The 27553-nt window shown below is 47.2% G+C and overlaps 1 protein-coding gene across 1 annotated transcript in view; it reads right to left on the bottom strand.

Moving 5' to 3' along the window:
• Positions 1-282: 282 nt before the first annotated feature.
• The window catches only part of DENND2A (DENN/MADD domain containing 2A), a 36100-nt gene continuing 8829 nt past the window's right edge, over positions 283-27553 (bottom strand). Inside the window, exons 5-19 of the mRNA XM_009887398.1 lie at positions 26174-26371; positions 24026-24119; positions 22687-22737; positions 19507-19694; positions 18715-18824; positions 18434-18503; positions 17724-17801; positions 17089-17229; positions 14757-14905; positions 6305-6482; positions 5469-5510; positions 3992-4109; positions 3109-3348; positions 1897-1983; positions 283-1006 (exon numbers count right to left, since the gene is read on the bottom strand). Coding sequence (XP_009885700.1) covers positions 975-1006; positions 1897-1983; positions 3109-3348; positions 3992-4109; positions 5469-5510; positions 6305-6482; positions 14757-14905; positions 17089-17229; positions 17724-17801; positions 18434-18503; positions 18715-18824; positions 19507-19694; positions 22687-22737; positions 24026-24119; positions 26174-26371 — 1776 coding nt within the window. The 3' untranslated portion in view covers positions 283-974. The remainder of the gene's footprint in view (positions 1007-1896; positions 1984-3108; positions 3349-3991; positions 4110-5468; positions 5511-6304; positions 6483-14756; positions 14906-17088; positions 17230-17723; positions 17802-18433; positions 18504-18714; positions 18825-19506; positions 19695-22686; positions 22738-24025; positions 24120-26173; positions 26372-27553) is intronic.

The following is a 27553-nucleotide window of genomic DNA, read 5'->3' as shown; positions in this document are numbered from 1 at the left end:
CCTTGCCTGCTTCCTACTGCGCTCCCTGGCAGCAACACCTGAGATGGGAGAGAAGAGCCCATCTGATCTTCAAGACCATCTGATCTTCACTTTGGGCTCCCCCTGCAAGCAGCCAGGCCAGGGAACAAGGGCACCCCGGCTGCGAGGCTCACGGGAAAGCCCAGGTCTTGGCCAAGCCAAGGGCTTGTCTGCTAGATGTCTTCTCCGGCTCACGCTTGGAACCAGGTGGGCTGGTGGGCAGACACAGCTCATCCCCTTCCCCAAAACACCGAGGGTCCGCACGCCTTTTACACCACTCGCTTTTAATTACACTGCGTAAGGAAAGGCCTCTCCTCGTGCCAGGACCCCCTGGCACAGCCACCCGGGGAGCTGGCTGGCCCATCAAGTCCTCAGTAGGTTTAGTGGTTCCCCCTCACCCCTCTCCCTTGCTTGGAAGCTCCTCCCGGTCAGTCCACACCATCCCTGCAGCCCTCAGCGTCCACAGTTTGCAGAGACCTGTATCCATACAGCTCCGTTCCTCCCCTCCTCCATGCCTGAGCTTTGCCTGCTCAGTCCCGTGGGAGTCCCGCTTCGGCCTCCTGCAGCACCAGGCAGAGAGGAGGTAGGGCAAGAGTCATCGGTTAATAATTGTTCTAACCCCAATATAAATAGAAAAATACAACAAAACAAAGAATTGACTAGCTAAGAGATCCAATCCGCTGGGATGCCTGCAACGTGCTAGTGCAGAGTTCGGAGAGTGCTTGGTCCAGTGCATGGTACTGTAGATATCCAGAAACCTGTCCCGGCAGCCCCACGGCCATCAAATCTTCCTGCGGCACCGCGCGTCTGTGCGAGCGCGTCCCGGCTGCGGTCAGCTCGCCCGAGGCTGTTGGTTCCTGGGAGCAGGCTGAATAGGAATGGTTGATAATAGTCTGATTTATTGCTGTTAAATGGTAAAGCCATTCTCTTCTGTGGAACGGGGATGTGCTTCGCTCTTACTTTTTGTGGAGGAATTTCATTTTGCTACCTGGAGAGACAGAGAAAGGAAAATGGACTCCCCACAGCGACAGGCAAAACAAGTGCCACTCTCCCCACCAACACCAGCCGAGCAAGTCTATGCAGAAGATCGCCCCTGCTGCTGGCCCTGGGTCCTTATCCACAGCCGCCTGCCCTGCAAAGCTCAAGTAGGTGCCTGCAGAGCAGGTCATAGCTCTGCCCACCCCCTGGGAGCAGCGCTGCAGACCGGGACCCTGCAAGCCCCCAGGCACATGTTCCAGAGCCCATTTGCCCAGTGGTCCTGGAAGATGAACGTGTTACTGAGCTTACTTGGCCAGAGCATGTGTGGGTAAGAGGCAGGGCACCAGCCTCACAGACACTGCTGCCTTTAAATGGCCAAGAAGAGACAAGAGGAACAGGGATGTGATCTGAACAGAAGATCAAACTCTCTTAGCCATGATGTCCAATGACTTATCAAGGACTTCTAACCTCAGTCTGAAGCTCTTGTCTAGCACCACTTACAGTGGAAAACGGATTCAGCCTTAGCATATTCCCAGGTGATTCCCACCACTGATGCCTAAGGGCAAACCTGAAGGCCATGGAGACCGTGTCACTCCCCCCAAGAGGAAATGCATCTCCACTGCCTCCTCATACCTGCCTGTATCCTTTGGAAGGCACAGACATAGCTCATGGTCCAAACTTTGGTTCCCCACCAGCCTCCTGACAAGTGGCAGACCAGGGGGCAGAGTCAGCAGGGTGCCAGGCTCTCATCACTCAAGGCTCAGAGCACTGCTCTGCAGGAGGCTACATGCAGTCACTAGCAGAGTCCTGCCACCCTTCAGCAGCTTCTCTGCTGCCAAACCTGATGGTAACAAGAAGCCTAAGCCTCCTGAGAAGCCAAGGGTTTTGCTGGTTCCTTACCTAGGCCTTTCAGGAACTTATTGACTCCACTCTGCTCACCACTGGGAAGCGTTTCCAGGTACTCCTGAGCCCGTACCTCAAACAGACCTGCAGAAAGAAAGAAGTCAACAACTTCTATTTTGCTTCCCTATAAATAAAAGTAAGAACGCCCATCTGAAAGCATACTGGCCTGGCTCACCAATAAAGTGTTGCGCGTGAGAGGGAACAACTCACCCCACCTCCTCCACCAGGTGAACCCAGATCTGGGACAGGAGCTTTTGTCCGTGTCTGTAGGGCTCCCGGCGAGGAAGCCCTGCTACCACCTCCTCCCCCCCACTGCAATGCTCACTGAGCTTTAGTACTTCGCGGAGGGAGAGACAAAACCTCTGTTCATTCTGCTATGAACACAGCTAAGTCCAGAACGTGAGATCATCTGGGGAATCATCGCATGGGATTCACCATGCTGCAAACCCCCTTTTACTCAGCCACCTATTCAAGCATCCACTGCTCACTAGTGCTTGGGAGGAAACGGCTACACCATCACCGAGCAGCAGCAGGGATGAGAAACTTCAGCCACCAGTAGAGTCCTCGGGACTGTGGGATAACAGGAGTGAAACAGCAGGAGCAGCTCTGGGAAGGACATGAGCATCCGTATTTTCTACTAGCCAAAACAGCCATAACCAATGCAGCCAGTTCTTCCTCTAGACACAGGAAGGGCACATGAGGGACCACAAGAATAAATATCATTCCAGCAGTGTACCCCTTCTGTGATGGTCCTGATGGGAATTCAACATGGAACGAAGAGGCACACACATGGACAATACTGCTTCTGTCCCTTATTGCAGTGGTGAAGGGTGCCTGTAGCCCCAACCTCAATGAGAAACTACCAGATCACACACAAAAAGCCCCTGTTCTCCGGCAGCTGGTTCCCGTGCACTGTGCAAATACTACATCTCACTACGCTCCTGCGAGGTGATGTGCCCCTTTGGGAAGACAAGAAAGCAGAGACAAAAAGTCCTTGAGTGATTCTTTGACGGCTACACAGGGGTGTCAGAACAAACCATCAGCCTGCACCAGCGCTTCCCTACCACCTCCCTCCGGGTGTCCCTGCACGGACACTGCAGCCTCCAGCCACAGTGCTGACGATGGAGCTGGCGGCTGGTGAGCATCTCACGGCTCTTGTGGGAGCAACAGCGAAGTTTCCAACTGCAGAACCCAGGCAGAGCCCCTCACCTCTGACCCCCTGCTTCCGCAGCTCCCGCTCCTGAATGAAGCCCCCGAACATCTGCGTCTCCATGAAGACCTCCAAGAAGCGTCGGAGGCTCTTGGAGGAGACGGACTTGCGGAAAGCCTCGCGCTGCAGGGTCCGCTCCTCTCGCTCGGTGGGGGTCAGGAAGAGGGAGTAGTGGCCCACGATCTCCACAAAGAAACGGACAAAAGCCTCGGACACCACCTCATTCAAAGGGCTGGTCTCTAAGGAGAAAAGAAAGAGGCAGCGGTGACGACAGCGCTGTAAGGACGTGCTAGGAAAAGTCCTGGGCACAAACTCCCTGGCTTTTTTAAGATCTGGCCTGAGCAAAGATGCTCAAGACAGACAGCACCCTAGGAAGTGCTTGCCATGGAAGAGGACTGGGCTGCTACAATCTTGAAAGCCACCAAGCTTTGTCTTGGCCCTCCTGCAACCAGGAGATGTCCATACTGCCCCCCAAAGAGCTGTCTCAGCCCAGTCACCTGTGAGCTGCGCAGCCGCCTCTGAGACTGCAGCTTTGCAGGTGGACTGTCCCCTGGAGGAGACTGCATCACTCACAGGGTCAGCAGCAGAGAGGCGCCAGTGGGACCCCCCCGCTCCCCAGCCCCCGAAAGGAGCCCAGGTATTCCCTGGAGCCGTAAGGGAGAACAGACAGAGCCAGGAAGCAGCAAGTACTGTTTTTCTTCACACAAAGAGAATTGTCCCCGGTGCAACGGAATATTTAACACAGCTTCAACCAAAATCCTCACCTACCTCCAATTTCTGTGGTGTTAAATTCAATACAAGCTTAATTCTCCCCTAAGAAGCGACAGGAGAAAAAGAGGCAGGAAGAGACGTGGTTTTAAGCTGAAAGGCACTGTGCTTTACCCTGCTTGCCATTGACAGGGCCCTCCTCCTTGTCGCTTGCCAGCTCGTTCCTCTGCTCCAAAATGTGCTCTAGGGCAGCCTGCAGCTTGCGGGGCAGGATGGAGTCCTCATCTTCCATCTGCAAAACACAGCCACCTCCTCAGGGCATGGGGCCGGGACATGGCCAGACCCTGCCCTTCTCCCCAGCTCCTATCCCGTCCCTAGCACGGCAGGGGGAGCACTAAAAATGAACTGTGAAGAGAGGAAGAGGGAGAACTCGTAATACACTTGGCACGTTCCCAGCACCTCCCAGTGCAGGACTATCAAAGACTGCGAAAGGAAAAAGAATGGGGGTGTCTTGTCCCAAATATTCTCCTCTTCTGGAAGAATTTCAGGTGTCTGATCTAAGAGGGTACCAGGCAGGGCTCACCCACGGCCCCACCGCCTGCTTGCGAGTGCTCACACCACCACAAAGAGGACACATCTGAACAATGCTGGCGTGCAGCCAGGTGAGCACAACCCCCTGCTCTGCTCCACTCAGGCACTGATCGCATTATGGAGGCGTAACGAGTTCCCGTAGAAGAAGGAACTGCCGGTGACTATATGCGAGCTCCTGCCAGCCCCGTCTGAGACAGCGTGATTTAGCTTAAACCTCCGAGAGAGGTGCAGGTAAAGCATTTCCCTGCAGCTCTCAAGCGAGAACTTCACCGAAGGAGTGGCTTTCACCCACACGCTACTCCCTGCAGCAGGAGGTGCGCTCGTCCCATCCTACCCATGGGACCTGAAGCACGTCAGAGACCGCTGCAGCCCGCGCTGCTCAGTAATCTGCTGAAGAGCTTGGGGGCAAAACAAGCTTCCCAGGCCAGGAGCACGCTCGTTCATCTACCCTCTTCCCTTCAATATTCCGCTCCTCCTCTCCACAACAAAGGGAAGTAAAAAATCAGCAGGCAGTCTCGTCTCCAGAGCAACTGCTAGGTTCCCGTTTACCAGCTTCCTACCTGTGACCCATCCAGCGCAAGGAGTGAGGAATCACAAACTCCTCGGGCAGGAAGGGGTTTGAAGGAATCATCAAGGCTCCCTTCCCTGCTCAGGGCCAGGTATGTGATAGGAGCGGGACTGACAGACACAGGCTGGAAGAGCCCACGCTGCTGCTCCCCAGCAGACTGTGCCACTCCGAAGCTTTCCAGCTCTGCCCTCAGCGTTACAGGATGCCACTTAAGGACCTGCAGCGCTCAACTGGCACTGTTTCACCTCTTTAAAAAAAACTGAGAGAGAGGTACAATGCACAATGATGTGGTCCTCGACAGCTGTGGTTTGGGACTCTCATATTACATGCGTACACAGCGAGCCCTGTAACACTGCCAACCACAAATCCTGCCTCGGTTTGCGTGGGGAGTAAGTGATCCAGCCAGCCAGGCGGGTCAGCAAACACAGATGGAGGTAAGGTGTGGTGGAAGAAGCGGATAGAAGATGAAGGATATGGAATAGCTCTGCTCACCTGTCTCAAAAACCGGTTATTTACAAGATCAACAACGAGGACCTAAGAATGAGAAAGCAAGAATAAAAAGAAGAAGTCATTATTTCCATCATTGGAGTTTATCTTAATCTGTAACTGCTCTGGAGGAAACGCTTTGGCCCTGTCCCTGCTCCTCCTACCCACCACCACAGCTGGAGCAGGCACCCAAGCACAAGCCAAGAGTGGAGCCCTTGTTGTGGCTTTATAACGATGTCACCACAAACCGCAGAACAGCTTGGACAGCAGGAGGCTGTGCTCCAAGCCCAGCCCACCGCTCCTCACCACCACGTCAGGGTCAGAGCTCTGTCTTTTCTCCCCATGTGCTGCACCGCCGTCCCCTGGGTAGGCAATGACTCCCCGACCACGTTCACCCTTGCGCACCACAAATCTGGTTCTTAATTATTTATTCCTTTCATTAGCCACCTGTGTTAATTAGAGAGGCAGCTACCCTGGCCAATTTGTAGCAATCATAATTCAAGTCTGGCAGACTTTGTGCTCAGGCCCTAGACAGCACTATGCAGAAACCGACAGAGACTTTAATAAAATCATCTCCTACCCACAGCAGCCCCATGGCGGGAGATCCCAACTGCCCACCTTCCCAAGCTGAGGACAAGGCAGAGCGCAGACCTCTACCTCCCCAGGGGATGTCCACCTCCTCTCTCACCCCACGCTTGCAGGAGCCAGAGGATGAGAGCTTGGCTCCTTCATGCTGCTGGCTGCCATGGCAGACTCTCAAGAGCAGCCTTTCCGGGACAGAAGACAACTCAGCCCACTCGAAGCAACCAAGAGCAAGGCCACAGTGCAGGTGCACGGCTCACCTCCTCCACTGGGAGCTCCTTCAGGCGAGGCAGGGAGCTGGAGAGCAGGCCGATGAGGAAGGGGGTGGGTGAGCACACGATGTCGATCATGGAAGGCGGCAGCACGGGGATGTAGGTGTGCTGCCAGGTGAAGGGGTACAGGAGGGCCACCGTGGCGTGGCAACACTTGGAGAGAGTGCTGGAAGATGAAACACAACCAAGGGCAATGGCTCGTCAGTCACGAGATCAGTGGTGCTTCCTAGAAATCAGGACTCTTTCAATTGTTCCCTGATTGATCCTTGTAATTACTAGAGGCTTTCCCAGATTTCTGACCCCATTTTTCAGCTTCAGGAGCAATGACTTGGGGTAGGAGCTCAGGTTACGAAAGATGACCCTGGCCCATGCGCATGTGACAAGAGATGGGTCCCACTGAATCCAGTATCTGCTCCTCCAGTGCCCTGATGGGAAACACCAGACAGACACAGGGTCTTCCACGCCACTGCCTTTCATTAGAAAAATGAGTTTATTCTCCCACAGCATGCCTCTGTGGCTGTTCCCTTGGGAAAGCCACAGGTCTGAATGCGCAGGGGCTATACTGTCCAGCACAGACAGCACACAGCTGTGGGGCGCAGAAGCCCGCTCCGCCACTACAGCAGCTATCTGCTGGGGTGGGCTGTGGCCCATTTACCTGCTGGCCATACTCTTGGCCTCGGCAGCACAGCTGGACAGCCTGCTCGGGCCCCCTGGCAAAGCCGTGGGTGCAACCTGCAGCCACCAAGTCCCCAAGTGTTTCTGCATGTCATTCCAGCCATGGCGCACCCTTCCCCTTGGCTTGCTGCCTGCGCAGCATACATGCTTTGCTTTTGGGCAACCCTCAGCAGGAGTAATTGCATGCCAACGGCATGCTTTTGTATCAGTCCCGATCACACCAATAGCTCCTTGCAGCCATGCCGGAGCACAGGGGAAGGAGGAAGGCAGCCATCTCCAGCTGAGGCTATCCAGGCACCCCACGGCCTGTGGAACCTGCCAAGGCTACTCAGAACCACGGGAGAGTGCAATCCCCGGAGGGGCTCACACGGCCGGCCTCTGCGGGATGCTGCCTGTGGCCACATCCTTCCTTCTTCCCCCTTCAAATGCCACCAGCGGCTCAGGGGTAAGCACCTCTGCTGACAACTTCCAAGAGGGTCTGTCCAGAAAGCCCATCAGCTCTCTGGCAGGAGGCAGGCAGGGTCTGCAGTCAGGCACAGCAGAGCTTGCCGCAGAGCAACAGTTACTCATCCGTTCTGGGTCTGGAAACGTTTGTATGCATCAAGGGAGGGGGAAGGCTCGCCACTATAAACTCAGTATATAACGTCATTTTGTTTTACTAGCATCCAGGTCTTGAATGGCTGGAGGAGGGGAAGGAGGCTGGTGCGGCTGAGAGGAGTCACGTCGCTGAGGAAGGGCGCCCAGCTGGCTCCCGTTAAACTCCACGGGAGAATTTACACTCAGCATCCCGGATCTGGCAGTTTATTGCTGACTTGAGAGGGAATGGGGTCTGATGGGTGTGGACTCGAGCTTGCTCTGAAAAGCGAAGGCTGCTTTTCCTTCCCTCTCTCTCCAGCTAAGTCCGGTGGATTTGAATCCCTGTGCTGTCACGCTAAGACACGCTGAGCAGAGCGTGGTGGCTGGGCTACGGCTGGCCAGCTTTCATCAGGTAAATTCAGTTTAGCAGAACACAATTATGGTTGCTGGGACCGCATGAAGAAATCAGGCAGTGAACACTGTTACACACATGATGCTTTTTGAAGATAAGTAAATCCCAGGGGAAAGGCTGCAATCTGCTTAACGTGAGAATTTTATCTAGGATTGCAACAGGCAAGGAACGGGCGCTTGGGAGGGATGCCTGGGACATGTGCGCTGAGAAAGTCTCTTCATAAGATGGGGACAGTTTCCTCTCCTTACACTCTCAGACGCTCGTCTTTTCTTAAGGGGACACTCAATAAAAACAGAGGAGGACCCTTCAAAGGCTGAGTCACAGACTGGTAGCTTTAAGCCTTTAGATGGGAAAAAAACCTCAGTCCCACATCCTTGTTTAGGAAGGTCTTAGAGCATCCCCTTCCCTTCTCCGCATTCATTCCCGCTGGCTGCCCCTCTGTCGCCGCTCTCAAGCTGTGCCTGCCTTCATCAGCAAGCCCATGTCTTGCTGTGTCTACCACACAGGCAAGGTAGATAATGAAGCTGAGAGAAACAAAATGAAAATAATGAGAAAACATAGAGCTAGTAAGAAACAGGAACATTTAAAAAAAAAAAAATCTCACCCAGAAAAAAACGTGGGAACAATATCAGAGTAGATTATTTCTCTTGTATCTTTCGTACAAGCTAATCTTGAAAGGAACTGCAATAAAAGTTAATGTGCCATATTAGAAGTGCCCTCCAACTTAATGACATCCTTTAAAAACTGTCTCCTTCAAGGTGGTGTTACTTGTACACCCACACATTTCAGGCCATGTTAGCAGATACAAAAGCAGGGCCTTCTCTTCCTCTCCATTACTGCAGAGCGTATTTTCCACTTCTCAGTTTCTGACTGATAATAGCCCCAGTAATAACTGCAACAGCATCATGGTGAAAGGGGAAAGAACTCCTCCTGTCATCACTTGTGCGCAGCACTGTGGCATTGCTCTTAGACGACCACCACTGGACTTCCTCTTCTTTGAAGACAGGTTGAAGGTGGAAGCGTTAGAAGTTTCACCTTTGTCACAAATGCTCGATCTTGAGGATCCAAATTTCCTGCCTAAAGGTGGGAACTACCTTTATAGAAAGCACTTGAAAACTGAAGGAAAGGATCTCTGTGATTCCAGGTAGCTCCACAGAGGAACAGTGAGCAGCTGAAGTACATGGTTATTTATGGCATGGTGAGATATTACGGCATGCTGTCTCCTGCTATATTTACGGTGGCTTGTTCTTCCTTCAACCCTGCTCTCAAGTCCCGGCAAGCACACACAGTACGTGAGAGATTAAGTGGGAGGAGAGATGGCTGAGGTCCAGTTAGTGGAAGCCACAGAGCTGTGTAAGTCTGAAATTGTATGCACCACGCAGCGGGAAGTAAAGATAGCTTCCCCTTCCACCCTTCCATCTGTGAATGCCTCGTCGCCTCTAGGATGAATCCTAGTGATCTCTGCTCTGAAACATTTCTCACTGTGGAAGACACTTTCAGGGAACAATACTGATAGGATTGAGGTCTGTGAGCCTCCTTTGAAGGCAGAGCAGTTCAGAGATGGGTACAGAGGAAGTAACACTGAGGTGGCTCTTCCACAGGCGATTCAGTCAGGCTTGCTCTGCAGACAGTCTCGGGGAGCAGCAGCTTGCCAGGAGCCCAGCAGAATCAGTCCTTTGGAATGACTCAAGCCTAAGCTCCCTCCTGCTCTTGCATACAGCACTGCAACACACAGTGAGGGACTGCTGATTCACACCGCAGCTACTGAGCCTTGCAAAAGAACCCAGTACGATAAATTCCTTTTACGCCATCTGTGTGACTGCGTGCTCTTCAGCCAGCAGCGATGGGGGAGACTGCCTGAATTACATCACAGTCGTAATACAGCAGGTACCCCTCTGTGTAGAAGGTGAACACGGCCACTGAAGTTCTGGGCACTGCTCAAGCTGGATGCCTCTTTCTGTGAGATACGCACATCCCTTACACAGCCTGAACAGTTTAATGTACTTGCACAGCACTATTTATTTCAGTGTCCATCGAGGGCTCTTATTCCAAACAGGCAGCCAATGACTTTGGGTAGCTACAGCCAATGTCCAAACTGACATCCCGATATTCCAAGATGTATGCGCCATAGCCTTGATGACGACCGCTGCCACTGGAGTAATACTGACACAGGGTGCTGTGTTTTGTTTGGAGATGCCACCGGGAGTGAAGAGATCTACCTATTGTGTCTGCAGTGCATTCTGTGGAGTGCCATGCGCTACTGTCAGGCCACAGACGTTCAATGCCGGTTGTTCAAATGGGATAGAGACACCACTTTTTATAGCTTTTGGTTTCAGCAGCTAATCCTTAAAAAACTGCAGGTCTTTAAAGTACACTTCCAAGATCCTGAAGGCATTGTTATGGGTTCATTCAGCCTCTTGTAGGGATCATGGCTGAGCTGCATGTCTGACGTCACTTGCAAGAGAGACTGAATGACATATTGCTAGTACAGAGGCTAGAAAGTATCAATGTACACAAAGAACTGCGTCAGATCTCTCCCTAAAGGGCTGATTTGGATATAGGTCAACACACAGATCTCTTTGGCTGAGCACTCCCTTGGTCAGAACAGTGACACTGCAGCAATTTGTGACATTTGTTTGCTTGAACAACAGGCCTTCCCAACACAGCACCCTATGCAGCTGCTCCTTCTTCGTAGTCACCTTGAACATATGCAGCCAATACAGAATCTGCACAAAATAGCTGCAACTACATAGGAACTCTTCTTCCTTTCCTGGCAAAACTTGCTCCAAGACTAGCCTGACTTGCTCTAAAAGGACACTCTGACAACCAGCAACAGCTTCTAAGGACAGGTACTGGCTGCTCAGTTTGGTTGCTTTCCTCCCGAACTTCAGAGTGACTACAGGGTTTCCAGCTTTCCACTCCAAAGGCAAGCACCTATGCTAAAAAGCCCCCCAAGCTGAATCTCTCTTTGGGTTTACGATACTTCACAATTTCTGAAAAACACTATTGAATCAATCAGCCTTTTGGGGTTTAATGCCAGGAAGCTCATTGTTCCCTGAACTAACCAAACTGCTGAAAATATGCTGGCATTTGACAATTTAAGACAGTTTGATTACGTGGTTTTTTCTTTCCTTTTTTATAAGCTCTGCTACAGTAGGATTCTTTTACAAACACCTTTGGATTTCTGACACCGTGTCACATCTGGATTTACTTATGATGGATCGCAGATCTGGTTTATGACATTTAACAGGCACAGGAGCTTCCAAACTTTGCCCCGTGACTTTGCAGAGTGTTGCCGCAAATCCCGCCAGGATGATGCCAAGTTCCACCAGCTGTGGGGATCGTCACTGCCTCCCACCGACGTGGCAGGATAGTGCAGGCGAAGAAGCAAGTGTTAAGGTGCTCTGAAGAAGCAGCACTATTATTTGACATCCAAACTTCATCCTTGGGTTTCTTCTTGTCCCTGACCACAATACAGAAAGGGGAAATCTGGGAGGCTGGGAGTCAGAGTCCCAGATTTGTTTATGTAGCACATGGAAAAGACTTCTTTTTGATGATTAATTACCTTTTACTGGGGATGACCACATTTAAAGTGTCTACTCTAATTCTTTCAGATCTGCCTTTGATAACAATGACCACTTTGTGTTGTTGACACAGCTGTGGTTTCTGGCAGGGATCGAGGCAATTACTCGAGTTGGTCAGATCCACAACAGGCTTTTGAGGAGATCTGGAAAAAGAGTGCCTTGATTTTAAGCCCATGTAAGTGATTCAAAAAGCCCTCTGAATCTAACACATCTTCCCCTCGGCTCTAGGTACCTTGTGAAATCAGGTCACATTTGTCTGGAAGATGCCTTCTAAATCGTTGGTCGTCAGTGCCTCAAACTGCATGCCAGGCAGCATCACTTGGAAACAAAAGCAGCTCTCCCGTTGCAGTTGCAGTGCCTAACCCTTGCCACAGCCTCCACTGCCCCAGAACTAAACTTTACAGTGCAGGAGCAAATAAAAGCCAGAGAAGACTACACAGACCAACATAGTTTTAACAAAATGATTTTCTTGAGTTGCGAGGCAATGTATATGCCAGTTGCCACAGCGATAGAGAGAGAAAAAAAAAAACCACTCAAAAAACTAATAAACCAAATTCTTTCCTTTTCCGCTGCCAAGCTTTGGATTCACAGGTCTTTAAAAAACACTCAATGTTCATTCTAAAGATGGAAAAGACAAAGTATTTCACTTGCTGTACACTTGTTAGATGCATTTTTTGGCTCAGCTTGAAAACATTTCACAGTTCACACAGTATTTGGCAAGAGACCTTTCAGTTTTCTTTTCCCACAGACTTATTTTACAGCAATTAAAAGATGTAAATAAATTGCATACATCATTTTCTCTGTCACTCATACCCAGACACACCTTTACATACACATACAGATAGTTATTGATAGTGCCCACATGAAGAACTGCAAAGATGAATGATAAATGTAATTTATTATGCATCTTTCAGCATGTCACCTGCACTCTCCCCGTTAATCCATCTCAGATGGATTATTTCTAGCATTCCTAACCTCTGAGCAGTTTCCAACAGCTGCTTTTATAATTTTTTTTTTCTTCTCTTGAGCTATTGCCAAAAAGTGGGGTTTTTTTTTCTTTCCTCCAAAATCGGCATTTTCACTCCTAAAGTAAATACTACTTAATATTCATTGAGTTCAATGTGTTCCTGTCCCAGGAAAAGTATAATTTGGATAGAAGATCCTGTATCTACATTACCATCAGCTATCAAAACATGGAATTTCCACCAACAAGTAGAAGAGACTGTTGACCTTATGAAAGGCTCACCAATCCAGTGCACTCAAGTCACTGGACTGGATTAAAATACAATACTTTACTTAATTTTGAGGGTTATTTTCTTTGTTTTCTCTTTTTCAAGCCTTTACAGTCTTTGGGGTCATTTTCTTTTTTTTTTTTTCTCCACAAAAATGAGCCAGAGAATCTTCCTATTTAGTTACAGGAAAAGAAAAAGACTCTTCTGACATTGCTCAGAGCAAGGTCTTCTCAGAAACTTCAAATATTAAATCAAATATTAAAAGTCTTGTAGAAAGTTGGCAAATCTCCGGCAAATATTTGAATCTGAGCCCTGTGGCCTAACAGACCCTGGATCTTTAAAACTGTTTATGGTATATTTAGAGATTCTAGAACCTATGATTCTGTAGCTCTCTCCCATTGTCTTTCACAGGCCTGGGCAGCTGGACTCATACCAAAGCATCCTGGATATACTGACAAAAGATACCGGGAGGGGGAAAATCCACCAAAACCCATCAATGTACTTTGAATTAGAGATATTCTGTAACACACGCCAGAATACATGGTGGTGTGCTGTGATATAAAGATGTGATAGGAAAAGACCTGGTAAACAAAGGTTCGTTTTAAAGTGATGCCTTAAAAAAGAAAAAAAAAGTTCCCTAACATTTAACTCTTACCCCCCAGACCTTTATGTAGACTTTAAAATGTCATCTTTGCCTTAACAGATTTTCCTAAAATGTAAAATTTGTCCTATGGAGGAGGAAAAAAAACCTTTGGAAACAAAGCCTGTCGTCATAAATTATCGCAAAAATCATACATGCTATGTAGAAATCCAGCATTTGGATGGATTCTCTTATTTTCAAAGCAAGTCTGAATGCTCCGCATGAAATGTGGGGCTTAAGTATCCATAATACTAAAAACCTATGCATATCAGTGATCATAAAGAGGCAAACCTTCCCCTCCCTGACCCAAGGCAGCTGCCAAAACCTGCAAGCAGCCAGTGCTGCCTGGATGCTACAGCCTCCCTCTCCAGCCTTCCTATTCCTGTGATGAGACTGCCTGAGCTCTGCCCGCAAAGAGCCCCGGATCCCTGCAGGAAGAATTTTCCCCTCAGCTTTCCTTGTAGAAGGGGCCTCCCCATCCTTTGCCCCAGCGCTCAGTCCCAGAGCTGCAGCCTGCTGGCTGGAAGTTGTGAAAACAGACAGCTTAGGGGCATTCTACACTCCTGAAACCTGAGCGTGCTCCTAAGTGTCATTACTCATCCAGGCAGCTTTTCTTTCCCCAGCCTTGGCGAACTCTCCTCCCTGAATCCTCAAGTGCTTCAAGGGCTGGAGAGCTGCCAGCCACCAGCTGCACAAGACCTTAAAGAAACCCGGGCCCATTTTCATAATTTAGGAGAGCAAACAAACAAAAAAAAAAAAAAAAAGAAAAAAAAAAGAAAAGCAAATTGAGCAGATTCAAAATAGAAGGGGGAAGTTTTCTTTCTCATTCCTCCTTGCTGCGCCCTTTGCTTTCATCCCCCAAAAGAAAAAAGTCTGTAGAAACCAGTATTAAAATACAAGCTGAAGATTTAAGAAGACATGACATCAGGGAACAACCCAGAAGGGATGGTGATCTCTGCCCCAGGCTTGATCCTTGGAAACTCCAGCACAGCTCAGTGGGGAACACTGCAGCATCATGGAGCAAAAGGAGAGGTTTCATTTATTTAGCACCAGGCCTCTGCTCTAAAACCATCTGGAGGAAAGTGAATTTGGTTTTCCTTGGGGATGAGATGCAGCATGCTTTTTGCAAGCTGCAAAGTGAAATTATGGTGCAGGGCCCGAGTTCCCCACTCCTGGGAAGAACAGCCCTACTCACGTCAGGTAAGAACTTGAAAAAGAACAGAGAAGAAAAAAAGAACAAGGCAGAGAGATCAGTCACTGCAGTCATCTCAAGCCTTCCTCCCTTGGCACCACTTTGTTTAAGGAAATGCAAGAGGATTACCTGAGCTTGTCTGCGATAAAGATCACCCTCCTTTCCAGAAGCAGGGAGGCGAACACTCTGCTCAGGTGCCGCACGCTGAGGGATGTGAACAAGGACTCAAAATCAACATGCTCAAGCCTGGAGTCAAGAGGCCGCCGCAGCTCGATGACCTGTTGGAGAGAAAAAGACCACAGATCAGTTCTCGCTGTCCACCCACACCGCGGCAAGCCTGGACGGCTAACAAGCATTACCGATTGTGCTGGTGAACACTGCACAGCATTAAGCCCTCAGTCTTTCCTTGTGTTACTTCCCACAAATCCTTCTTTCAGAGGAAGCTGAAGACAACCCAGAGCCCACTCCAATGGGCACAGCATGAGACCAACCACAAGTTGTCCCCCACTGGACTGAGGACAGAGAGCTCTTCGTAAGGACGAAAACTAGTTTGTGTCCAGCTAGGAGTGGTTGAATGAGGCTTGCTGGCACTCAAGCAGCAGAATGGCACGGAGCCTTTCCAATTTGCACTCTATTTTTTACAGTTACAATTTATTTATTTTTTTTTACTGCGAGAATCTGGACGCCTAACCTATTGACTGTATTTTTTAACAGTTACAGAAAAGAGCAGCCTATGGGCATTTTTCTTTGTTCATGCCTACTTAAATAATTCCTGTGACAGCACCTTAGCACTTCATACTCCTTATCTTAGACAGATGCTTATCTAAATTGTTCTTGAAAGCCTCCAACACCACACATTTCATAAATCCCAGGAGAAAATTACTCTAGTTCTGAACTACCCTTACCAACACCGAGGCTGCAGCTGAAACATGTCAGTGGCAAATTACTTCAACTATTTGTTGTCTTACTCTCAGTATACACTCAGAACAACTGGTCACCTTCCTCTCTGTAGGAAAATTCTTGTATATTGGAAGCTTATTATCACGCGTCCTCCTTTGTTTTCTATATTAAGGAAAGAATTTTCTCAAGATTTGCCTGTATTTTCTAAAACGCTTAGTAAGTAGAACTACTGTTCTAAGACTTTCTCCTAGTATTTCCATTTTTTGGAAAATGATACTCTAAATAAATTTCTACCAATGCTGGAAAGCAGAAAATTTGCTTTGATTTATTATTCATCCCTTCACTTTCTTTCACAGTGAAGGAGTTTGTCTAAATAACACCATACTATTACTTCTACTCACTTTACGGCCCACTATACCACCAGATCCTTTTCTGAAGTACTGTTGCTCACTCATTTACTTCCATGTTGTATTAGACTACTCATTTCTTCTTCCCAGCATTTTGCTTTTGTCCATATTGAATTTCAGACCAAACTTTCAATTTAGAAAGGTCATTTTGAATTTTAATCCCTTACTCTCCAAAGTGCCTGCAACCCATCCCAACGCTGTCACCTACCCATTGTATAAACGTAGGGTGTATGCCATCAACCAGATAATTAATGAACATTAAGGATCCTAGAAACAAGACAGCCAAAACATTCTCACAGCCTGACAGCACACCATTGGGACTTTACTCCTCGAGTGCAGATTTTTAACCAGCTATGCATGTGCTCTGCAGTAATTTCATTTAGTTTGGCCTGTTTCCAGTTTGGTTGAAGAGCATGCCATCATGCTATGCTGAAAGCCCTCAGATGCAACCTCTATTAATTCGCTCGTTTTCACCTCTCTGATGTTCAAGGCATACTATGCCCAACAGGAAGTACAGCCAAGACTATGCTCTATATGGCTCCCTTCACCCTTCCACAGTCCTTCAACACTACGCCCAAAAGCTCTGCACTCTCAAAACCCTCCCACTGTCCTCACGCCACACTGTGGGAGATACAACACGTACCCTCACCTCCATGCTGTGAAAATGCCATTCTGAAAGGCTGCAACATTGCCCTTGTGTGGTTTCAGGTACTTTTTGATCAGAACCCTAAGCTCTGTCCCACACAAACAGTGGTTCTGTATAACGGATGCCAGAATGCATGCTATGAACCCTGTCTTCAAGAAGTTAAGTGTGGGGGACGTCAAGCAGATCCAAGATCATGTGCTAGGCAGCATGGGGCCCACCAGTCTGTGCCACGTGGCCTCAAGGCCAATGCCCTGTTTCCTTTTGCCATATTGGCATGGCTGTGTCCTTCCATTCATTTTTACCGTATGATTTCCCTTTTGATTCTAAGGTCACTGAGTCACTGAATTCTCCATGCCAAGCCCTCCGATCCCCTAGCTGACCCACACACAGTTGACAGACAACCTGTCCTTGAAGATCCCCAGGCTAGGCCACAGTCCCAACTTCTAGTCACCAGCCCTGCACCATTTGCTGGCCCAAGTCTCCCTTTTCTCTAGGATGGTGTCTTTACCTCTGTTCCTGAGCCTGGCAAGAAGTTCTTGACTGTAATCGTCCGACCCAAAGCTGGGAAAGGTGCCTCCATGACACTCCTCATGAGAGGCTGCACCAAGGCAGGGGAAATGCCCCGTCTCTTCTCAACCTCATCCAAGATCTGAAATAAAAGCATGAAAACACAAAAACATGTAAAGGGGATGTAACACCAGGAATAAAGTGCACAAGCATCTACATTCTCTCCTTAACCCAGCATCGACACAGAGTTTTGAATCATAAGGAAGAAGGTAAAAGGTGTAATTGAAGACCCTTCATTTCCATCAGCAAGAAAAACCCAGCTCCCCTGAGGTCAACAGTAAGCTTACAATTTGCAAACTCCCCACCACCCTCAGAGTCAGGATCCCACCTTTAATATCTCAGTGCTTCTGTTCTGGTAGTTCTGCTGAATGAACAAGGCAACAGCTGACAACCCATTTTTTCTTTTAACTGTGTTTTTGCTAGATTCTGGAATTAGCATGCAGTTGCCTTGCCAACTCATTTCAGGCCCTTTCTTCAGCCATCAGCTTCCCTGATCCCTGTTTTTTCAGGTGTTGACTTCCCTTTCAGGTCCCTCTTAGCGTACAGCACAAATTCCCTCTCTCTCTCCATCCTCACCTTAGAGAAGAGATTGAAGCATCCAAGGCGACTCACAATGCAGTAAACTTCTGGGAGACGCTTCCCTTTCCCACTGGGCTTTCAAGATAAACACAAATACAAACACAGAAAAACCAACAAGAAAATGTCAGTTATAACTACTGCAGAGACAGAGCGACCGGTCTCTTAGTTTTGCAGCTGGCTGGCTGGCTCAGAAACCAACAGACACTTGACAGCACACCGCTGATGAAAATACCTTACATCTGGCTCAAACCCTGGTACGCTAGAAACAGTGGGGAGAAATGGACACATCCACAGTATGATCCCAACCTTCCTAAGTCAAATGACTAAGGCAGGGCAGACTGCTCTACAGAGACAACTCTGAGCCTGCAGGACCAGCACAGGTTTAGACAACTGTTTAGTAGCTACCTAAACCTAAGGGACAAAACCCCTATCTTCAACTTAGTGGTGAAACAACAGTCCATGGTCATAACGTTAAGCGCTGATGTAAGCAAAAGGTGAAAGAGCTATGCTTAGAGTGGAGGATGATACTCAGAGAGGGACTTTGGCACCGAGCAGAGCAGAAGAGAGAAAAGCTGCTCCGCTGCCGCTCTTTCTTTCCACACTGAAAAAGAAGAGCAGCAGCTTTCTATTTTCCAGAACGGGTGCCAGTAACACCAACCCCACAGAAGGCTGCATCTCTAGGAAAAGAGAAAAACAGGGATAATTACCAGCAGCCTCCTACAGTATCCAAATCGCCTGCTTCCGTCTTCCCCGGTGAGGACAAATGAGAACGTCTCACTGCAGAAAGAGAAACCAGAATGACAAGATACCCATCACCCACATTAAAAGTCTCTGACACACAAACCCAATAAACCCACAATATTTTTGCACTTCCAATACACTCCTCTCAGGGCTCTGCTCAATCTTCTGCTGTAACAGCTCTCATATTTAATTCGCCTGATACATAAATCTGTTTCTCATGAATGAGGATACAAAGCGCAGTACTCACCTGGCAAACTGATGGATGGGGGCCCAGTCCTTTGCATCAGGAAAGCAAAACTGGGGAATAGCTTTCAACTGATCTTCTGCCTCGCGCATGAATTTGAACGAGCGCTCGAGCTAGCAGAACAGAAAGAAGGAATGTTTCCAATTAGTCATGTGGGGATGGAATGACTTCAAATATTTTTCCTGTGACAAATGAAGAGGTGATGACAGAGGTTAAGCTTCTGCCTGGAAGATATTAAAATTTCTGTGATTCTGGCTCACCTAATCTTTAGATATCTTAAAGTAACTCTGTGCCCTCCATTCCACCAAGCCCAGTATCTGCAGCACCTGTCCCTGCTACACTGTGCCGCCAGTCTGGGACACATCTTCCAGCAAGGGGCGAGAGAACCAAAGTCTGAGGGGAGTTCTGGTTACATCCCATTTGCAAACACACTGTCACACTAGCTCTGTGTTCCTCCCATTCCCCTTTCCCTGTTTTGAGCTAGGCTACTGGTGAAAGCTGTGCCTTCCCTTTAAGAACACGTGTCTTCTCCCAAGCGTCGGTTTTCTTTAAAGAGAAAAGGGGGAGAAAGGGAATAGTTACATAAAAGTCATAACCAAGGGCAGCAAAAGATCTAAATCAGGTGCTCTTTCAACAGCAAGGAATACCATGACTGCAGCTCCTCTATCTTCAGTCTCATTGAACACTGGCATAGCAGAGGGGTTACTGATATAACGCGCAGTCAACAGAGAAGCTGTGCAAGTGCACCACGCAATCCGAGACACATCAACCAGACCTTCCCAGCAGGCACCGCACCTTCAGCGGGAACTGCTGGGTAACCTCAGGGACGTAGGCAGCCCCAGCCTGCTTCTTGTGCAGTGACACCACGACGAAGTACTCAAACAGCTGCCTCTCTTGATATTCAATCAAGTCCCGTTCCAAGGTTTGGTACCGCGGGGTCTGCTTCAGGCGAGATTTCACATGTACCAGGCGCTGGCTGTGAGCTACGAAGAAAAAGATTAGAGATTGTAACTTTGTTTAGCTCTTTGTACAGAGCACCGACAGTGCTTTGGAGACACTTACAGATAAACTTGAAACCAGCTCTTGCATTTACTTTGTCAGTGGCTGAGTAAGAGGCGGAAAACATTTGGAAGCTGCACTTCAAATATCAACAGAGACAGGATATAATCTTGTAAGTGCCATCACCGTGAAGAGCTTTGGTGGGAGGAGGATTTCATGGATAGGTTTTACAGCTGAAGACAACCCAAACTGAGATCCATATGGGACATGGTGTAACAGATAATGTCTGGGCATTCATCCTAGCATTCATTTATGCATCTTTCAAAGCCAGCACAGTTAGGTGATTGATCACCTTTGTTCAGAGGAGGCTGCGGGTAGCGATCCCCACGGTTTTACAAGACCCACACTTGGGTCAGGCTACAGCTCTGCTGGATGAGTAACACTGGGGACTCCCAGCTTCAGTAACACAGGCTGGGCTGTAGGCCAACAACAACAAAAAAAAAAAGGTGAAAAGAGGTGCAAATGAAAAAGGCTGGCTCATACCAGTCCTTCCTGTGCCTAAAACTAATCTCTCAGGACCATGTTTCTACAAGTTCACCCAAGACAATGGGAAAATAAGAAAAACTGCCAAGCAAGCTGTAACTGCAACACACCAGCTGTGGGGCAATAAACATTCCAGCATGGAAAGTAATGAAAAGCTGCCTGCTGAGAAGAGACCAGATGAGATTCACTAAGACCACCCCCCTGCTTTGTTTTACAGTCGCATCCCAAATTAAATCTCCATGATGTCTCCCTTACCCCTACTACAAAAGAAAGAAAGAATTAACTACAAGCAGAGACTACAGCAAACTCTCACAACTGTGCTTTTTGCAAATGCAGGTGGCAACACAACGTTTTGACAGAAACAACAATCATGGGGATACTGCGGGAACTCCAAATACATAAGATGTCTGCTTGGGAGACAGGGCTTCCTGAGAGACAGTATGTATTTTCGGACACAGTCTTGACCTTTTGTTTGGTAAAGCTGTCCCACTTGTGGACTACTCCAGACAATGTAATTTAAAGCAATCTTGAGGTATCTCTTAAATCAGAGAGTGTAACAATCCCTGGACAGTTAAAACCCTGGAAAGATGGCTTAGACTCCTTTCATCACCTATTATGCTGTTTTCTCTAAGGCTGCAATTCTTCAGAAGTTTTCAGAAGTGGTTTCTGTTTTACCAGGGACTTCAAGGGGAGCAGTGTCATAGCCATGCTGAGCACTTCTGAAAAGCTTGCTCAAGCTCTGCATTGTTTATATTCTGTGCAACCTACTAAAGATACCAGGATTGTACTGCTGTCATCATGGCAGAGTTTGTCTTTGAACATTTTCCTTCCCACGGGTCAGCACTTATGGCTCTGACACGCAGTCTGATGATTACTGTCTGATGATTTACTGTGTCTCAGATGATGTACAGTGACTTGATAAGCAGAGGTAACTGGCTGGTGTGTTTGGTCTGTTAAGTAAAACATACAAAATTCAAAGTCCCAGATATAAGAGACTTGCTAAATTATCTCACTTTGCTATTTAAAAATAGGAAAATCAACAGTTCAACAAGGCATAAAGCAAAATACAGGTGTTGCTAGAACAAACAGCAAGTGCCAGAACTCCTTTTTCACAGTTACGTAGACTTGCACATCACTCAGCTCCAGGTATGAATCCGGATATTGTTCAGAGTCCAGTGCTGTTCGATTCGATGTGACTTCACACAATCTCTATCATCCCCTCTATAAGCCATTCCTAGCTGCAGTTATACAGATGTTACAGAGAAACCCAAGATGATGCATATAATTCACTACGGCAACCAGTAACAAACAAGAGTTTCACTCTTCCTGACCACATCTAGACTATCTTTCTCAGCTACATCTGAACATGGCTGTATTTCACAACATCATGTTTCAAGACAGTTGTGAATGCAATTTCTGTGCAATCTGGGTGCAAACCCTCTCTCTCTGTCTCCAGGCTAGCCTGAGAACCTGTCAAAAGGTAGGCGGTGGCAGTAATTTTCAGCTTGATCTTGTTAATGCAGCAGTACAGATAAAAGATTTCCCAATGCAGAGGAGAGCAAGAGCATACAGCAGTTTTTGTGTGGGAAGCTGTGCTCAGAAGAGGGAACTCAGTCTGAGGTTTCTGTTCTAAAAACCTGAAAGAGGGTAAGGACGAACACTCCTAAGCACACACTGTGGTTGACACAGAGTGGGAACTGCTGCTTATGCCTGCCTTTTCAGCTTGGGAACTGACCTGCTACCCAGATCAGGTGTGCGTGTGCATCGGGAAACTTTGGAATCTGAGGGAGTTTCCATCTTGCATTCTAACTCTGCCAAGACTTCAGATTTGCCACATAAATTCCCAAATGATTGTAACGCCACTAGCGTGTCACACAGCTAATGACCAGTAAAAGCAGGTTTCAGAAGAGTATTACGGAGACCAGTATAGCATATAGCTCTACCTGAGTGAAGCAAGCAATGCAGCACTTTATCCCAACTCAGGCAATGCAGAAGAGTTTAACTAGCAATAAATCATATAGTGCAATTTTGTTTTCCTAGGTAGGCAGTCTGGCTGGTGGTTTTTCTCCCTCAGTAAACATGTAGTGGGGTTTCTGAACACCCTGTCCCATGCAATACTGCTTCTGTCAGCCTGGTCACACATTTGTGACTGCGTACTTAGAAAAACCTCACTGTATTTCCACAGTGTCCAAGCCATCTCCTAGGAAAGAACTTTGATGGGAATTGGAACAGATGTTTGGTTTGGACTTCTTTAGTCCTCTGCCCATGGATTTTCTTCTGCAGTATTGAAATCTCAATCACAGTTTTCTCACTGTGTTCTGAGTGGAAACAAGCTCCTTCTCCAAAAGCAGAACACAGAGGAGAGGTCTTGACCCAGGATCTCAGAGCAGAGTTTATCAGGAGCCATTTGCTCTCTTCACACATTTGCCTTACCTTTCAGCTTCTCTTCAGTATCACTGTCTGATTCACTGTTTTCATCTGTAACTAGGAAAAAACAAAGGGAAAGATGAATTAAGTAAAGCCCATTTATAACTGTGGATATCTTATCACTGGCATGAGAAAGCCACATCTGGCAACTTCAGGGGGAAGACAGTATAGATCCCAAGGGCCTTGTTCCTTTCAAGGGTGCACATCCTCACAGACATTTAGCTTAACAACCTTGGTATCTTCCCATTCATTTAGGGAATAATAAAAAAAATCCTCACAAAATCAGTTTTGCACAGTCAGAAGAGTTGCATAAAGAATAAAATGCCAGAGCAGTATTTTATCCAAGTCTGTACAAGCACAACACCAAGGCAAAATACTGACTAATGCACAGTAGTTTGCAGGACAAGGGATAAAAACAAGTAAACAAACAAAAAAACCCACAATTGCCAGACTGAATCAGACTCAAGGTCTATATGGTCCAATAGCCTGTTTGTGTCAATGATGCCTTAGATGCTTCAGACAAGCGTATAAAAAAAAATTATGTCGAGACAAGTCTGGGATGATTCCCCTGAAGGTGCATGTAAACACGCTCATCCACCCTGTGGGCGGATATCCTATATAAAATAGGATAAACAATAACAAATAATTGTGAGAAACAAATAGAGCTGGTGGTCAACTTTTGCTGGAAATTAGGGTGTTCTGGAAAAAAATACTGTGTTGGAAAGACGTAATTTTAAGTTTTACAGGGATAAGATGTTTAAAAGTAATTGCCCTGAAGTACCTGAACACTTCTGGCAAGTTGTTAACTGGCAGTGGGAAGCTGAAAGTCTCAATCTTGCTATGATGGAGATGGTCCTACGGTCAAGTCTAGAAACCCTGATTCCCAACTGAGGCTATTTGTTTATTGGGAAGCTGAAGGAACCGTGACTGTTTCAATATCTACCATCTTCCATTGGACAGTTCACTAAAGTGACACATTCCCACAAAATATTTTGATCTCAACAAATCATTCTCTTTGGACAGGACATTCCACTCCAAAGCTTCCAGCCTGTTCCAGAAATAAACATCAAAAAGGGGGGACATTTTTGGTGCGACCTATAAGGTTATCATGTAAAGCCATGGAATGAAAACGAGCAAGAAAAAAAAAAAGTTCCATTCTAATGAAAGTCTTTTGGGCAGAGGAACAGCCTTTATCTTCCCAAAAGAAAGGGTGGAAGCCCCAACTCAGTCTCACCCTGTACTGGAAGAAGCACTAGAAAATGTCATATAAATCACTAAGCCAGCCTAAACTCTAAGACAAGTCCTCAAAAAGCCTTAGATGTATGATGATTCAGAGTTCCTTTACCTTTCCCTGAATTGCTCTCTGTAGACTGCGATAGTCTCTTGACACGTTTCTTTCCCCTTCGTGCCTCATAAATGGCATTGATTTTCAACACAAGCTGCTCAGCAAACACACAAACAAACAAACAAACAAGGTTATTTTTCTCCCAAAGAAAGAAAGATAGAATTTCATGCAAGTGCTCTGTTTCTCAACCCTGGCCATACTGAAACTCTTTACTTGATGGCCCACAACTGACAATTACCAGCATCTACTGTGCACAGCAACCCACACCTGTGCTGCTAACGGCCACGCTCACTCTGGTACAGAAGCAGTACGGTCATGCTGGCATGGCAGGAACCCAGAGTAACAAGCCCTGACGAAAAGCCAGGCCGTAATGCACTTCCACACTGTGTGACCGTGCAGGCTTGATGTTGTCCACCTGGGTCTCTCCATACCATGGTCCACGCCCCAGGGAGCACCAGAGGGGTGCCTTGGAAACCTGCCCTGGTCTGCAGGTTTGAAAGCAGAAAACTGGCTGGAAGATGACAGCAAACTTTAATGACTTTATGCCTTTAACATCTGTTGTGGGATGTGCTGAAAAAGCCTTCATATCAAGCATGGGGGAAACACATCATACAAGGAATGATGGGATTGAGATGGGTGGGAGCCAATGATGCTGAAATACTTTATTCTAGCAGTTTGCTTTGCAAGTTCTTTAATCCCTGGCCTCCCAGCTGACCAGGAGAAAGGACATTTCAGTGTTGGGCACAGCTGGGCTTAATGGCTCCTTCAGTGCCTCTGGTCTCCCTATCCATCCCTGAAGGGGAGCAGAGTTGCAGAAGGACCATGCCAGGCTTCCCCAAGCCTCCTTGAGTAGAGCTGCCTCCTTGTCAAGGTCCTAGGCAGGAGCAGCAGGACATGGCCTCAGCATCCAGATTTATTCCAGAGAGTCTGGGATCACTGCACAGATATCCTGAGAGCTCAAGGTAAGACAGGCCCACCACACACTTGGTGAGGGAACTCTTGAATCCAAGTATTTAAGTGTGAGGTAGCATGCTGTGATGTGGAAGTGCAGCCTTCACCCAGCAGCCCAGCTCAAGTCTCATGTTGCTGTTGCCACTGACACAGTAAATCTCAGTTCTGCGCTTGCAAGACTGCTCAGTTGACATAAAAGTATGTGTGAACACACTGATAGAGCTCAAGCACACGCACAAATGTGTAGGCATACTGGGAAAGAAAACCCTTGACATTTGTAGTCTTTGGCTCATTCCTGAAGAGCTGAGGTATACAGAGAGGGCATTCAAAAATCAGATACGCAAACATGAACACAGATCTGACAACCAGGAAACAAAGAAGATACAGAAACACATCCCTTTTTCCCCAAATGAAAACTGTGGATTCAGAAAAAAAAAAATAAATATCACCACAGACAGTCCCTGGTAGCGTCTGCTTGTTCTGCAAAGACTGGGATAAGGAACTGTGTTTTTATAACTGTGTTTTTGAAACGTTCAATAGATAGACCGCTGCCAAACCTCATTTGGCCTGAATTCACTTCCTGCTAGATCTGAAAGAAAATAAAATTGAAATGGACTCCTACTGTATCCAAATATGAAGTAGGAAACGTTGCTCCAGAAAATGCTCATGACTACAGACAACTCCTTTTGTCACTCAAATGTCAGTATTTTCATTGTTCACCTAAAATCACATCCTACCTTGAATTAGAAACAGCCAATGCGTGAAGCAGATCTAGCGAGAACAACAGATTGCCAGGAGAGAACACCAATACAACACACAGCCAATTTCTGACTGCCCTATTAATCTAGCAAAGAAGGAAATATGATGGGGTATGTATTTTGCAAAAATATTGCTTGCCTTTTTCCTCTCTGACAAACCAAATTTAATCCAAAAATTAAAATTATTTTTTTTCTTATTATTTTATCTCTGCTGACAAACATGATACCTCAGATGGAAAAATAACTTCTTCAAAACTTGCAGAGATGTTTGTGAGCTTTCTCCTTCAGGCAGAAAGGGGGTTAAACACAAGTCAAGTCAACTGCCAGGATAACAGCTATATTGCAGGGATGCCACATCAGAAAGTAAAGAAAACATTGTCTCACACTCACATCCCTGCCTAGAAGAAGCCAAGCAAAAGACAGAAAGCCCTAGATTTACCTTGGGAATCTTTCTTCTTCTCTTGCCATTCTGAGGGTCTCCCAAGGAGAAGAAGGTGTCATCTGGACTGCTGGGGGTCGAGGGAGGGCTGATTTTGGATGGTGACCCAGTCCCATCACGACTCAGTTTCCGTATGTCTGGCAGTTTGAAACTCCGCCGCTCTGAGTTTTGTCGGAAAAAAATGGGCTTGGAAAGCAACTGGAAATGGAGAAGGAGGAATGAATGAACACAGCACCTCACACACCTTTGCTTCGTTACTAACACTGTCATGGCAGTAAAACCAGTGGGGCGGTCACAGCATTCAGCTAGCAGCCCAACTTCTGAGAACGGTCCCAGATTTCTGCACACACAAGGAACTCACACAGCTGCCAGGCTAGACCAGGACTATCTTGACCAGCAGTTTAACCATCCCATATTCATTCCAGACCACAATGCAATCTCAGGGTTTAGCCAAGAAGTCTTGCTCCAGTGTGAAAAAAAATCTCCCAGGACTTGTGTAACCCAGTGGCTGAGACTGTAAACAGGACAAGACTAACCAACCAGCCAACCACAAGCATTTGGGATAAGGAGCAGCTAGCCAGGAGGAACAGAGAAGCAGTGAGACCAGACAAAAAGCACTGTCAGTATGGCTGTCTTTGACAGTAGCCAGAATTAAATATTATACAGAAGGGTTCAAGAAATGCCATAATAGACAATTATGGAGACTGGTCTCCTCCTAAGGGTCATTAGCAAGTTCAGTGGGAGCACAACAGTAGGTATTTAAGTATCAGCGTAAAGTTCTTAAAGTCCCTGACCAAAAACAGCATCAGAGAACCAGAGATTTCAGCTCCAGATAAAGAAGGGCAAACCACTTCTTATAAGGAAAATGCTCAATAATAACCTGTTTTGCCTTCTCCTACAGAATTTCCCAGCAGTTAGGACAAAGTTAAGGTAATTCTGAACAAGTCACTGCAGCACCATAGCTCAGGCAGCATAATGGTCTGCCTCCATCAACGGACACACTCAGCAGAGTTATTAGCCAGACCAATTCATTCATGCAGGTTAGCTCAGGTGTCTCTGGATGGTTTGGCAGAAGATGCTCAACTCACAAAAATACTTACCACGCAGAGAGAAGTCACAAGTTAAAAATTAGTCTGAGAAGAGTCTTTGTACTGAAGAATCTCATCCTGCACTAGTGATATAAGCTACTACTGAAAGTCTGTCCAGACCCTTTCCCCATCAGACCCTAGCCTGGGCAGGCTCTCCAACATGATTCACACTGCAGTTGCAAACTGCAGTTGTAAAAAATGCCTCAAGAGAGTGCAGCACTTCTTTTCTGACTGATGCAGATCACAGCTTTTAGATGTCAAAGCACTGTAGTTTAACATAATTACTCCAGCT

This window comes from Charadrius vociferus, unplaced genomic scaffold (assembly GCF_000708025.1).
Source record: "Charadrius vociferus isolate BGI_N301 unplaced genomic scaffold, ASM70802v2 scaffold196, whole genome shotgun sequence".
NCBI classification, from domain to species: Eukaryota; Metazoa; Chordata; class Aves; order Charadriiformes; family Charadriidae; genus Charadrius; species Charadrius vociferus.
The sequence above is the reverse complement of the archived record's forward strand: the minus strand, read 5'-3'. Positions and strand labels throughout refer to the sequence as shown.